Source organism: Penicillium taxi (genome assembly GCF_028828555.1).
Source record: "Penicillium taxi strain IBT 34144 chromosome Unknown utg000004l_segment0_segment0, whole genome shotgun sequence".
NCBI lineage: Eukaryota > Fungi > Ascomycota > Eurotiomycetes > Eurotiales > Aspergillaceae > Penicillium > Penicillium taxi.
The window spans coordinates 3,799,042-3,811,350 of NW_026643206.1; the positions used below are offsets into that span (position 1 = coordinate 3,799,042).

The 12,309-nt window shown below is 43.3% G+C and overlaps 4 protein-coding genes across 4 annotated transcripts; 2 read left to right on the top strand and 2 right to left on the bottom strand.

Annotated features, from left to right (window-relative positions):
* Positions 1 to 246: 246 nt before the first annotated feature.
* Positions 247 to 1,020, top strand: N7495_006299 (uncharacterized protein; the record flags this gene model as incomplete). Its single annotated transcript, XM_057208950.1, has 1 exon — positions 247 to 1,020. One exon carries the CDS (start codon positions 247 to 249, stop codon positions 1,018 to 1,020), a length of 774 nt encoding a protein of 257 aa, XP_057062724.1.
* A 754-nt stretch (positions 1,021 to 1,774) lies between these two features.
* N7495_006300 (uncharacterized protein) lies at positions 1,775 to 3,142 on the bottom strand (the record flags this gene model as incomplete). The annotated part of the gene is made up of 4 exons (XM_057208951.1): positions 1,775 to 2,190; positions 2,259 to 2,615; positions 2,715 to 2,916; positions 2,972 to 3,142. 4 exons carry the CDS (start codon positions 3,140 to 3,142, stop codon positions 1,775 to 1,777), a joined length of 1,146 nt encoding a protein of 381 aa, XP_057062725.1.
* A 3,521-nt stretch (positions 3,143 to 6,663) lies between these two features.
* On the bottom strand, positions 6,664 to 8,784 carry N7495_006301 (transcriptional regulator family TF; the record flags this gene model as incomplete). The annotated part of the gene is made up of 2 exons (XM_057208952.1): positions 6,664 to 7,693; positions 7,748 to 8,784. The coding sequence occupies 2 exons, from the start codon at positions 8,782 to 8,784 to the stop codon at positions 6,664 to 6,666; spliced, it is 2,067 nt and encodes a 688-aa protein (XP_057062726.1).
* Positions 8,785 to 9,181: 397 nt separating this feature from the next.
* Positions 9,182 to 10,570, top strand: N7495_006302 (uncharacterized protein; the record flags this gene model as incomplete). Its single annotated transcript, XM_057208953.1, is given in 4 exon segments — positions 9,182 to 9,292; positions 9,307 to 10,203; positions 10,266 to 10,363; positions 10,417 to 10,570. Coding segments are annotated over 4 exon segments (1,260 nt in total), but the record flags the coding sequence as incomplete, so codon positions are not given.
* Positions 10,571 to 12,309: the final 1,739 nt, after the last annotated feature.

Sequence of the window (12,309 nt, forward strand, 5' to 3'; positions counted from 1 at the left end):
AAGTCTGGTCATGATAATTCCAGTCAGAGTGAATGTTGGCGTCAAACAGTCCAATCCTCGGATACTCTGAGTTTCCAACTTACTTCCGGTGAGTGTCCCAGCATATTCCCAGTTCCAACCATGAGTATCCCCTAATATGCCCCCTTGTAGGCACGACCAGCGATCCTAAAGTGGCTATGCTATCTCATCTGTAAGGGTAATAGTCCTTCCCAGTTATCAAGCAACCCTAACAGTGAAAAAAGGAGCATGATCAATAACGCACGCTTTGTCGGCCAGAGACTCGGCATCACTTCAACTGATGTTGTGTGCTGCCCTCCTCCACTATTCCATTGCTTTGGCCTGGTAATAGGTTTCTTGGCAGGTATAATACAAGGCGCAACCGTAGTATTTCCATCCGATCACTTCGATCCCAGTGCAGTCCTTGGCAGCATAGTTCGCTACCAATGTACAACACTCCTAGGAGTGCCGACAATGTTTATCGCCGAGTTAGACTTGCTTCAGTCCAGGAATGAATCGTTAAATAGCCTACGGAAAGGCCTAATTGCGGGATCGACCATCTCGAACACATTGCTCGGTCGAGTTCGTAAGAATATGGGGCTGAATCATATGGCGATTGCATATGGTATGACTGAGACTGCGCCCGTTTCTTTCATGAGTGCCATAGATGACGCATCCGATAAGCGAACTGAGACGGTTGGCCGAATAATGCCTCTTAATCAGGCTAAGGTTATCGATGATTTAGGCGAAACTGTGCATCGGGGTATCAGGGGGGAACTTTGTGTCAGTGGATATAGCTTACAAAAGGGCTATCTGAACAACGAGGTAAAGACTTTGGAGGCTATGAAGCTTGACGATAAAGGGATTCTATGGATGCATACCGGCGACGAATGCTTCATCGACAATGATGGGTACTGCCACATCACTGGGAGAATCAAAGACATCATCATCAGAGGTAAGGCTTTGCAGTTTCTTGTTGAAATTCTTGATATTCCTTTGTGTCAATTCATTCCAAGGTTCTGATTGATAATATTAAGGAGGAGAGAACATTTTCCCCGCGGAAATTGAAGAGCGCCTTAATTCGCACCCATCTATCTCTGAAGCTAGCGTTGTTGGCGTGAAGGATGCCAAGTACGGCGAGGTCGTGGCCTGCTTTCTAAAGGCCATCGCGCAACAAAAAGAGCGTCCAACTGCGGGAGAGATACAATCTTGGGTGGGGGATGTTATGAGCAGGCCCAAGTGTCCCCAATATGTCTTTTGGGTTGGTGAAGGTGGAGTATGCAAAGATTTTCCAACTACTGGAAGCGGAAAACACCAAAAGTATTTGTTGCGAGACATTGGAAATAAGATGATTTAGTCGTCCAATAAGACAAATCGATAGACCTTGGGATCCACTTTCACAACATCTAGGTAAATTCCTTATGAACTAGTTATGTAGGTTCCTTTAATGTTACCAAGATAAATGGTCTTTTGTTTACACAAGCATTCTTTTTCACCGGGCTAATTAAGCGGCTATGGTCCTCAAAATTTCATTATTTAGTTATGCCTATATAAAGTGAATGTGCAACCAGGTCAAAAAAGATAAGAAAGAAATTTGTATAGAGAAGTCTAATATAAAGAGAAATTGAGTTTTCTCTCGGAACTAATATTACATACACAGAGCTAGTGGACTCGTAACCGTGACATCTGGGCGGATGCCCTCGAGTATAAAAGCGTAAAAAGATATGTCTCTGTTTCAGAGCTCCGCAAAGTGCTATGGCAAGATATAATGAATGGATTACTCGTAGGTTTGATGTTTGTTGTACTGCGACATCTCGACCCAACCTTCTGCTTCACCGCCACCATGGGTCCTGAGAGTTGTTTGGGGCCCTTCTTCGACAATCAGTGATTCAGCTGATGATGATGATGTACCAGTGGGCTTGACTCCAGGTACTGGAACTTTGTTGGATGAAATGTGAATAGTGGTAGTAACGACAGGAGGATCGACAATGGTCTCTTGTGGTCCTGTCGAGGCAAACTGGTTGTAGCCCTTGCTGGTATAGTTCAAACCCTGGTTGGGATAGGATTTGGCACCAGAATTCAAAAATTTGCTAGTGATAGGGCGAAACAACGGCCAGACTGGCGGAATTGACATGCAAATGAGCACGACCCATTCTTCGATCTCACCCCAGCGGAACAGAACACCAGATTCCCCTATTTATTTTGGTTAGTTTCATTATTTGATGGTTATAACTTAGAAGCATTGTAGATAGGTCACTCACATGTAGAATCGGTATTGTTGAGGGCGTTGGCAGACCATGCTCGGACAATTGCGGCAGCGGCAGCGAACACACCACAACCCATGAGGAAACTCAGACCCCACTTCAACTTTGCGTCAATCTTCAATGGGATCAACATGGCAGCCGGAATGATAGCGAGATAAAGATCGGAGGCCGCTGCCACGGCACCAACGAAAGCAAGATAGTCGGTAGCCATCTTAGTGTTGCACTGGTACTGTAGTGTGGGATCCCAAAGCGCGTGGGGAGGAGAACAATGGGCCCAAACAATGACTAGCATGGGAATTGAGAGAATGACGTTGACTACACCGCAGACAATTAGACTCAGGCGAATCCTAGGATCTATGTGAAGACATACTAGTTAGATACCGTGATAATGTTCGTAATGACAGAATATATGGAGTGGAGCCATAGGTATTGAGATGGATATAAATGACTTACTTCCTTGTCCATTCATCTCAATCAAGAATGAGCATACAGCACACTTTCCGAGTGGAATTGCGATACTGAACATAAAGACGGTGATCCACGTGAGCAGAAGATATTGTCTCAAATTATCATGCTCCTCAACAATTTCGATGTGATTTCCCAGACCATGGAGAATAGCGACTGTAGCAACACTTTGTGAGATGGTAGTAAAAATCTTTTGGGAGAATTAGTAGTTGATTAAATGTCGACACATGATCAGAAACCCATACCCAAGCAGTTAAGGTCCACAGTAATGCTGCAGTTCCAAATTTGTTCACTCTCAGTCGCACATACACACGCAGAATGATGAAGACAGTGGCGACCGATCCCAGGCCTAATCCTAGACTCAGATCACCCGGGCCACGACCTCCATATGCAGGATAATCTTCACTGAGACCCATAATGAGTGAAGCCCTTGGAAACCTCCGAAGGGAGAAAAATTTGACAGAAATTTAGCAATGATCCTCCAGAATTGGGAGACTCTTGGATATAAAGAAATTTTGAATCCAACAGAGGGTACGTTCTTGGACCACGGCACCGTATATCAATAGATCGGCGAATAAATTATGTTCAAAGTTTTCCAATCGCGATTTTTAGGGGTGATTAGGTTTTCACGTACACGTGGGAGAGACATGAGCTATAACTTTAATATCCTGGTCTGTGCAGCCATGGAGTAGTAGATCTAGACACCCAGATGTGGCAAACCCAAGATACCGGAACTCTCCCGGTCAAATAATGCCGGCCTAATTTGGATATCCATCCATGGTTTAATACTTGTGCACTTCAAATTAAGCAGATGAGAGTTTCTATCTTCAGTACGAACCAAAGATTCATTAACTGACACTGATTTAAAGCACGTATGAAACAAGCACAGACGTGGCACAGACATGAAACAGCCATATATTTGGCTGTCACTAGAATTGAACGATAAATCTGTATCTCGCATCTGGCTAGAAAGGATGTACGGGGTAATAGAAATCGGGCATATGATGGAATCGGAGTCGGGTATAGGCAAGATTTGGCTAATCCCGATACGGACTAGGGTCCTGGAGATAGGGCACTATACCATATCAGGTTATTGGTATTGAAAAGGTATTAAAGTGGACTTTGGTTACTCATATATATCCGGTTTCTTGCACCAAGAGGCTGGAATATTAATATTGCGGTATTAAGGACGTATTCAAGGGGTATGGAAATAGTGAAGCTACAGAGTCGAGGTGGATGGGCACCATGTGAAAATCGGGTCCATGGTAGTATGTAGTATTTCGTATTTTGTACCCACAATTACACCCGTGGCTTTTTAATCCTCGGGCTAGATATCCCCAATTTATGTGCTCTATTGTGCGCGGCGAAATATTCCTAGAGCTACGACTATTCCCAATTGGGTACCTGCATAGAAGTATAGACCGTGATATACGGAAAATTCCATAGAATGTACTGCGTACGGATAAATTACATCGCACATGCGAAAGAATTCACATGTGCACGGGCTGTAAAGTGGGTGCTGTAGCGTTTCGCAATAGGGCTAGCGTGAGCCATCGAGATCGAACCTTCGTTCCACAATGTCGGTTTTCACCTTACATTCCGCTGTGATGGAAATAGGCGTAGGTGGCCATAGCATACTCCATATTTAGAAGGTTATACAATAGGCTTATGAGCTGCTCATCAAATCTTCTAAAGCTGACAATCACTGGAGCGTACCCAGTCAATTAAATGTTTGGTAGGTATTTCCTCCCTTGATTTCGGTCACAATGAGTAAACATAGATGTAGTCCTGTCCCGACTACGACATACACAGAGTATCTAACTAATAGATAGAGAAGGCGAAGAAAGATAACAAGCATATACGGATATAAGGATATACGGATAAATCACGGAGTAGATTAAATAGGTTTAGTTTTGAATACAAGTAATTAACTAACGAAACCTTAAGTTTGCCGAAAACAGTCGATTATATGGATCGATCTAAAATTGATTATAATCTAGGCATATTGACTATACAACCTTAGAAAGTAACAATGGATCCCATGTTTACCTGAAGAATTCATCAGTTATCGTGACTGATTTTGGCCGCCAAGAGAAACGATACTCGCCTTACCCTTGTTTCATCTATGGATAGGAGAACACCCCTTACTATATCTATTACACTTCTCAATAACTGGACCCTAAATTACTGGGACTGGCAAGCTCTGCTGTAACAGCTTATAAAGGGTTAGTCAGGTAACTATGGATTTAGGTGGCAATTATTCATTTACCCCGTCGCCAGTTTCTTCTTCGGCCATAAAAAAAGTTGAGATTGGCTTTTTTCTTTAAGCAACCTTGAAACCTTGCACACATAGAAAGTTCACTAATGCTTTTTCTTTAAATAAAATGGTCTCCTTCGAGAACGTTGTGATTTTCTTCTATAGCTATATGACAAAGTACGGCATCGGTCTAAGTCAATATCTCACTGTGTGCTCAATGCACGTAATTCCTCTGATCGGCAGTAATTCTTAAATCCTTCGGTGTGAATCTAGATAAGCTTAGATTCATAAAAGTACTGCAGAAAGCACTAATCAGTAAGATTCACCCCCTGAAAATGGTTCATCGGTGATTATTGCGGCTTTAAAAAGAACCTGCTAAGTTTGACAGTGCTCGTGCTTCTAAGGTTCGTAGTGGCGGATATTACCGACCCTAAGAAGGGGACTTTCACCAACTGCCCTCGGAAAGCCTATCTCTCCTCCCTACTTCATCAACTGAACTATCGCGTAGGTAAAACACCAGTTTGTTTTACTGCCGGCCGAATCAACCCATGTTGCTTCTCCGCATAACTCTGTTTGCCCAAGTGCACGTTATCTTCCAAGGTTTAAATGTACTTACGTTCTCTCTTTTGCCACTGGGCTCTATTTCTGTGAAAGTCAAAATATGCAATAAAGATTGGGTTATGTTACATTAAATGCTTGGAATTCAGGGAAATGACCTGATTTTAAGGCACATGATTTATTTTGGAGTTTGTTTGATAGAAGAACGTAGTCTTTCATCCAGTATAATCGGATTGGGATGTTTACTGAAACTAGTTAGAGTACGTGGGAATTTTCTGCGTCGATTTTATCATTTGGAATAGACACATCTTCTACCACTCGCATACCTCTACCATAGCAGACTGTCTGCCTGATAATATTGTCGACTGCACTAATGTTTTCCCGACTAGAGGCATAGAACACGTCTCTTAACTGGTTGGTTGATAAGGTGATTTTCATCGTTGGAGGGACTTTTTACGAACGGCAGCAGATCGAATCGAAGCGAACATTGCTGGTGACTGCGTCAGCAATGACTATTTGCCCTAGTCAATGTAGACAACCAGCCGTGACTTTTTCAAACACAGTTTCTGTGCCTATATTCTTGACTTCATCCACAAATCGGGAATTAAACAATCAGGTTGGGGAATGCCTATTGAATTAGCTACTTCAAAGACCCTCTTTTCAATTAGATCGTCAATCTCTTTTTTGAGAGAAGTCTGAAACTGCAGTTATACATTGGTTTAAAAAAACCGTTGTAGACTCCGAGTAATACTTTCGGTGCCGTGTCAAGCTTCGATCCATTCGTTTGGGAAGGGTTAGAGAACAGGTTTCTTGTCCGCTCATCCATACTTGAGCCTATTACTCTACGCCACTGGAGACGGCAACAGTATTTCTTTGCCTCACCCCTTGTGGGTCCTCCTTCTCCCGAGGTCTTCTTGGCGTCTTCGTTCCATAAATTAGATAGATATTCGATTAGCCATACGATGCAGATCAGCTTGTGAGAGACACTGCTTTCTTTCTCAGGAAACTGCAGGGATGGGATCGTGAATATGATCTCCTCTCTCAAATTATAACTACAAGATATCTAGTGCCAAAAATATACAACTTAAGTCGCAATTCGCGTAAATGATCAGTAATATGAGCCTATAGTTCAGGCGGCAAAGTTGCATTGGTCAGTTCCATTAGCAAGTCCTTCCAGTCAGGCGTTCCCAGTCCAATATCCTCATTTCTGTCCAGCATCCCTGACCATAGATCTTCCAGCGGAATTTGGCCGAAGTCAGAGGCTATAGAAAGGTCTTGCTCGGGGACTTCAATCTGTGTGTCTTTCGATGCGTATGAAATCTGTAGATGAGCCTGCCCAACTTTTTCGTTGAGAGAATCAGCCAGTGGGCACTGCCGCCTTTCCTTCTTCCAATGCTTCCGCAAAATCTCCATCATAGCATCAATGCCCCCCCTCACAATTGAAGATGACTGCTGCGCTTGACAAAGCAAGCGACAAGCAGCAAGAACCTCCTCCTTTCGCTTCTCAGCGAGTATATCATCCCAGTTAAAACATACATCAATAAGCAGAATGACCGCGGCCATGAAGACATGGTGCATCACCGCCCAGAATAATGAGCTATTCGGTGCAAATATTGGATCCTCTTCATCCATTATGCGTTTCACTTCTAGCACCTTCCGAGCTGATTGTAGCGACACAATGTGAGAATATGAGTATTTAGGATCTTTAGCCCCGCGGACTAAATATTGTCGGTGTAAGCGGCAGAACCGGTAGTGGTATCCTTGTTGGAGCAATGAGCGTTGCCAGGCTACTACAGGTCTTTCACGATAGAGTGATGCAAATCTGTATTGGGATGATTGGTCAAATCTGAAGAATGCTGGAATTTCAGCGTATGCATCTTGAAGCTTGCGGTCCAGGGATAGGATCTTGTCGTAGGGTATTTCCATGCCTTGGAGATTTTCGAATGCAGTGCTATCCACAATCTCACGGCAAACTTCGGCTAAGCGCAATCGTTGGAGCGTGTAGGACATGCAGGTTGGTTCTGTGATTGGCAATTCTGTTTCACTGGTTTCAATGTCTTCATCTTCAATATTCCAAGGTCTTCGCACGTTCATTTGCCGAGGACTGATTGTGTAAGTCCACTCTTGTGGTCCACTGAGGAAACCAAGAAACCTAACCTCGAATTAACAATTTAAAATGAGATTTCCATCCAGGCGTCTAACGTACCAGTCATAGGAAGCCAGATCCCACCAAAGCCTCCGCTTAAGCTCGACTTTAGTTCTATCGTTTCCATTGATTTTTGGTTCTGATATCGAGGAATCCACCATATGAAGCCCAAGAGTTTTAGCCTGGCTAATCAGAGACCCATGCAGGAACAGCGAGCTGACAGCAGGATTGAGGGTCGCAATAGATGAATTGTGTCCAATTATCATCGCAGCTTGTAGACCCTCAACAGTGGGACAAGCAACATAGTCACTCTGAATCAAAGCGGCACCTGCCAGGAACGCCATCTCGCAGCTGGAGGCCTCCGAAATCCCGGCTGATTCGGTCGAGAGGAGCTTATAGAACAGTGCAGCCGCGACGATTGCAAATAAGAGTGCAACATGCGGTAAGTTAAGATCATCTGTTCGAGAACTATCATATATATCTTCAATATCCCGCCTTGTATAACTGGGAATGATGATGTGATATTGATAGTCAAGGTGATTGATGTAAAACTGGAACAGGTCCAGTGCCTCGGCTTTGGGTGGTAGGAAGCAAGATAATCGAATCTTGGCAGGGTTCTCACAAGATGGTGTATGGCCACTACCAGAAGAAAATGACAAAGCGCCGAGGTTAGATATCCCTTCTGCCACAGCTGCTCGCGAATGTTGTGATAACTCATCTCTTAACGGTGGCGGAATGGCACTCGGAACCCGATGACCCATGACCATAGTCTCGAGCCAGTCAACAGTCATGAGAGGGTCATCACGGTTGCGGCTCCGAGGCTCAACGTCTGGAGTTGGATGTTGAGGTCGTGATTCCCCCTGGTTATACGGCTGGGACACTCCCGTTTGGCTACCCTGTTTTACTGCGGAGCTAGCTGATGCAGTTAGACGGCTCCCAAAGCTACAGTCGATATTGCGCACTATACAGCTGCTGCATGGAATGCTCCGGTTGCACTTTAGTTTCTTCTTTCGGCATGACTCGCAGGACACAGGGTCTTGTCGAGGATACTTTTTCGTAGAGCTTGAATCCGAATTGGTTTTCGGCTTTCGCTTCATTTTTGAGAAGATTTAATGAATGAAACAATCTTTTGACTTTTTCATCCCCAATAGAGTTCCAAAACAACGCACACTCATTTGAGTATGATTGTGCTGAGCAGAAAATTCTCGCTGGCTGGAGGCTCAAGGAGAAGCGGAGAGTCCGCGGAGAGTCCAGGCTTGGTGCGCTCCTATTGGTCAAATAACCCCACCATACTATATAACTCGGAGTCTCCGTGAAGGCAAATAATTTTCTTAATTAGGGGGTCCAAATCTTTGTATATTAGATTGAAGGTTATCTACTAGAAATCAGAAATCCCAGTCTGAGATCATCTCTGTCATATAACCTGGAAATACTGAAAAACTCAACCAAACTATTCATCAACATGTAAGTTTCATCCAAAATCACCATACAGATCAAATTCGCCCTGACCTCCAATATATCAAAGGCTCAAATCCCGGTCTTGGCTCGTCATATCAGGCGCAAGCCTATGTCTTTTCTGCACAGTCGGCTTCCTCAACGCATTCGGTGTTTTTCAAGAGTATTATGCCTCCGACCAACTCTCTGAAACCAGCCAATCGACAATCGCCTGGCTGGGTGCCGTTGCAATCTTCTTCCTATTCTCAATTTCCGTGATCTCCGGCTTAATCCTTGATATATTCGGACCTGAATTAATGTGTTGGGCCGGTGCAATAGGCACCGTGTTTTCGATTATGATGATTTCGCTCTGTCGGGAATTTTACGAGTTTGTACTTGCACAGGGTATATTGCTTGGTATCTCAATGGCGCTGATTACATGGCCTATGCTAGCACTTGTGGGAAAGTGTATCAATGCAGAGAATCGTGGTGCGGCGTTGGGGATTGTTATCGCAGGATCTTCGCTGGGTGGTGTTGTTTGGCCGATTGCTATTGATAATCTGTTGAAGGCAGGTGGGATTGGGTTTCCATGGACAATGCGGATTGTAGGGTTTATTATGATCCCGTGTCTTGGTTTCGCCTGTCTTGTTGCGAAGGAGCCGCCAAAAATCACTTCTGAGGTTGGCCAAACCGAACAGAAGGATGGTGTGGATATTACCGCTCGTGTCAAGGTTAGTAGCAAGTCAGAGACTGTGGCTCTCTCCAAAAAGCCAGCTTTACAGCTTCTTTCGCTTGCTATGTTCATCACATACTTCGGAATGTTCTCGCCGTTCTTCTTTACAACTTCATATGCCGTCGAAAAGGGATTCTCTTCGAGTTTCGCATTTTATACCGTCTCCATTGTCAATGGAGCTTCTTTTGTCGGTCGTGTTGTCCCAGGATTTTTGGCTGACAAATATGGGAAGTTTAATTGTGTTATCTTGTCCACATTGTTGGCTGGTGTAATCGCACTGTGCTGGACAAAAGTGAATTCTGTGGCTGGATTAGGTGTCTGGTGCGCCGCTTATGGACTTGCATCGGGGGTAAGTTGTGAATCGCCACATTGAAACCATCATCGCATACTGATATTTCAACATTTTAACAGGGAATCATCTCACTCCAACAAGCTTGCGCTGCGCAAGTTGCCACACCTTCTACTATGGGCCTTGCTATTGGAACCGTGGCAGCTTCTGTTTCGCTCTCGTACGATCATACTTTTTTTTACTTTTACCATAAGTTCTTACTAACTTGGATAGTGCTATGGCAAATGTTCCGATCAGTGGTGTACTAGTCGAGAAATTTGGATACCTCTCCTTATCCCTCTTTTCGGGAGTCTCGCTGATTCTTGGAGGCATATTTCTCATCGCTGCCAGGTTAGTGCAGGATAAGCACTTCTTTGCCGTCATTTAGATATCTCTTTGAAGGCTGTATATCAGTATGTGAGGTAAGGAATAATATATAGAAGTCAGAAGCATAAGGGATAATTAATTTACTGTACTCAATTTCTTCGTTATTTTAACTATACTTTGATAATAAGTCAATAGTTCGGTGAGTAAATAATCTAATATTGTTAGGGAATATTGATCACTTGGGGGAAAATTGGCTAATAGGGCTATACAAGATTTCATCTGACAATCAACACAAGATTGCAACTCGAATAATCTGGGTCATACATGCCTAGATTTATACCTCCTGAGTGGCTTCTTGTGTTTTTATAGCGACTAAAGGAACCATCAGTAGTAATGCATTGCCCATTTTCTAGGGTAGATGGACACTTGAGACCTAAATAGGCTTATGGTTGTGAAGGGCTAAAGCTAATCTTAGATTCAGAACCAGCTAGGTCACAAACTATGTACAAAATCCTTAAGGGTGTAAAAGAGTCGGCGTGGAGTCGAGGATGACGGGTCCTCTAGTCACGTGATCTTACTGCAGTGTCAAATGCCAGTCCTATTTTAGTCTAGTGTTCTTTATTAGTCAGCTTCCGTACGCTCTTTACTGCAGTAAGATTTACTACTGCGAATATACACATATTTGAGATTGTAAAGTCTTCTGATTGGTTCTTATAATCCCACTTCATAGCCCAAGTAGACACAGTAAAAATGGATAATGGGCACCAAGATCCATATGGCGGGCATCAGCCCGTTACAATGGTCGTAGTAACGAGATCGGTGTACTTCTGAGTTTTTTTAAATTAGAGAATGACGATCTTGTACGAGGACTTAAATCTGTGATTCCTACTCATCCGATTCGCTGTTTATTGCTATCGATCCTGCCTTGACCAATACAAGCTAGCTACTTATAAGGGTTGTTTGTTATGGACTTTTTCAACTCGCATTTTGGAAATTCTGGCAGGGTATGCTTCAAAACTGTACTAACCCTCGGAAAGGCTTTTTCAGCATACTTTCCTTCTCCTCCTATGCAGCTAAGGTTGATGATATGGAGATATCAGATTGGTGCCTAATTTAGCTGACTGGGCCGCACATAAGCAATAACTTGACTTGATAACACAGCTTGATTCTCGCAGAACATGTGAAGAGTTTGGGATGAAGAAGAGAGTCGAGTTTTAGGAGACCATAACCTTAATAGGACTAGCAAAGGGTCAAAGCTATAGTATTATGGTATGCACATGATGTATAGACGGATATTAACAATCCTGCTGATCCTGACATTCCATGCAGACACATTTTGAATTAAAGTACAGACCGGATATCCAGCAGCGTATCATATTTGAAATTGTAATATTCATACAGTAAGACTCAATCCAATTGGCTAGGTCTAATGTTACTGCCTAGGTAATAGCCAACGGCATAATCTGAGTGTTTCACTGACAACTGGCACATCATAGTCAGCCTTAATACATACAGAGTAGTTAAAGTACAAGTATTCTATTTTTTCATTAATAGATCCAAGTGAAAATCTCATAGCCTTGAAACCTTGTGGATTAAGAGAAAGTCCCTTCACCATGATTCAACTTTTTCCAAACTCGCTCGATACTCATCCTTTTGGTCTGATAGCTGGGACTCTTGCTTTTGTTTTCCTTCTTATTAAAGTGATAAGACTTTTCAATGGTACAAAGACTTTTGACATTAGATGAAGAGAGAGAAAGCTGACCTTCCAGATCGGAAATTCTGTCAAAAAAATGGGTGTCT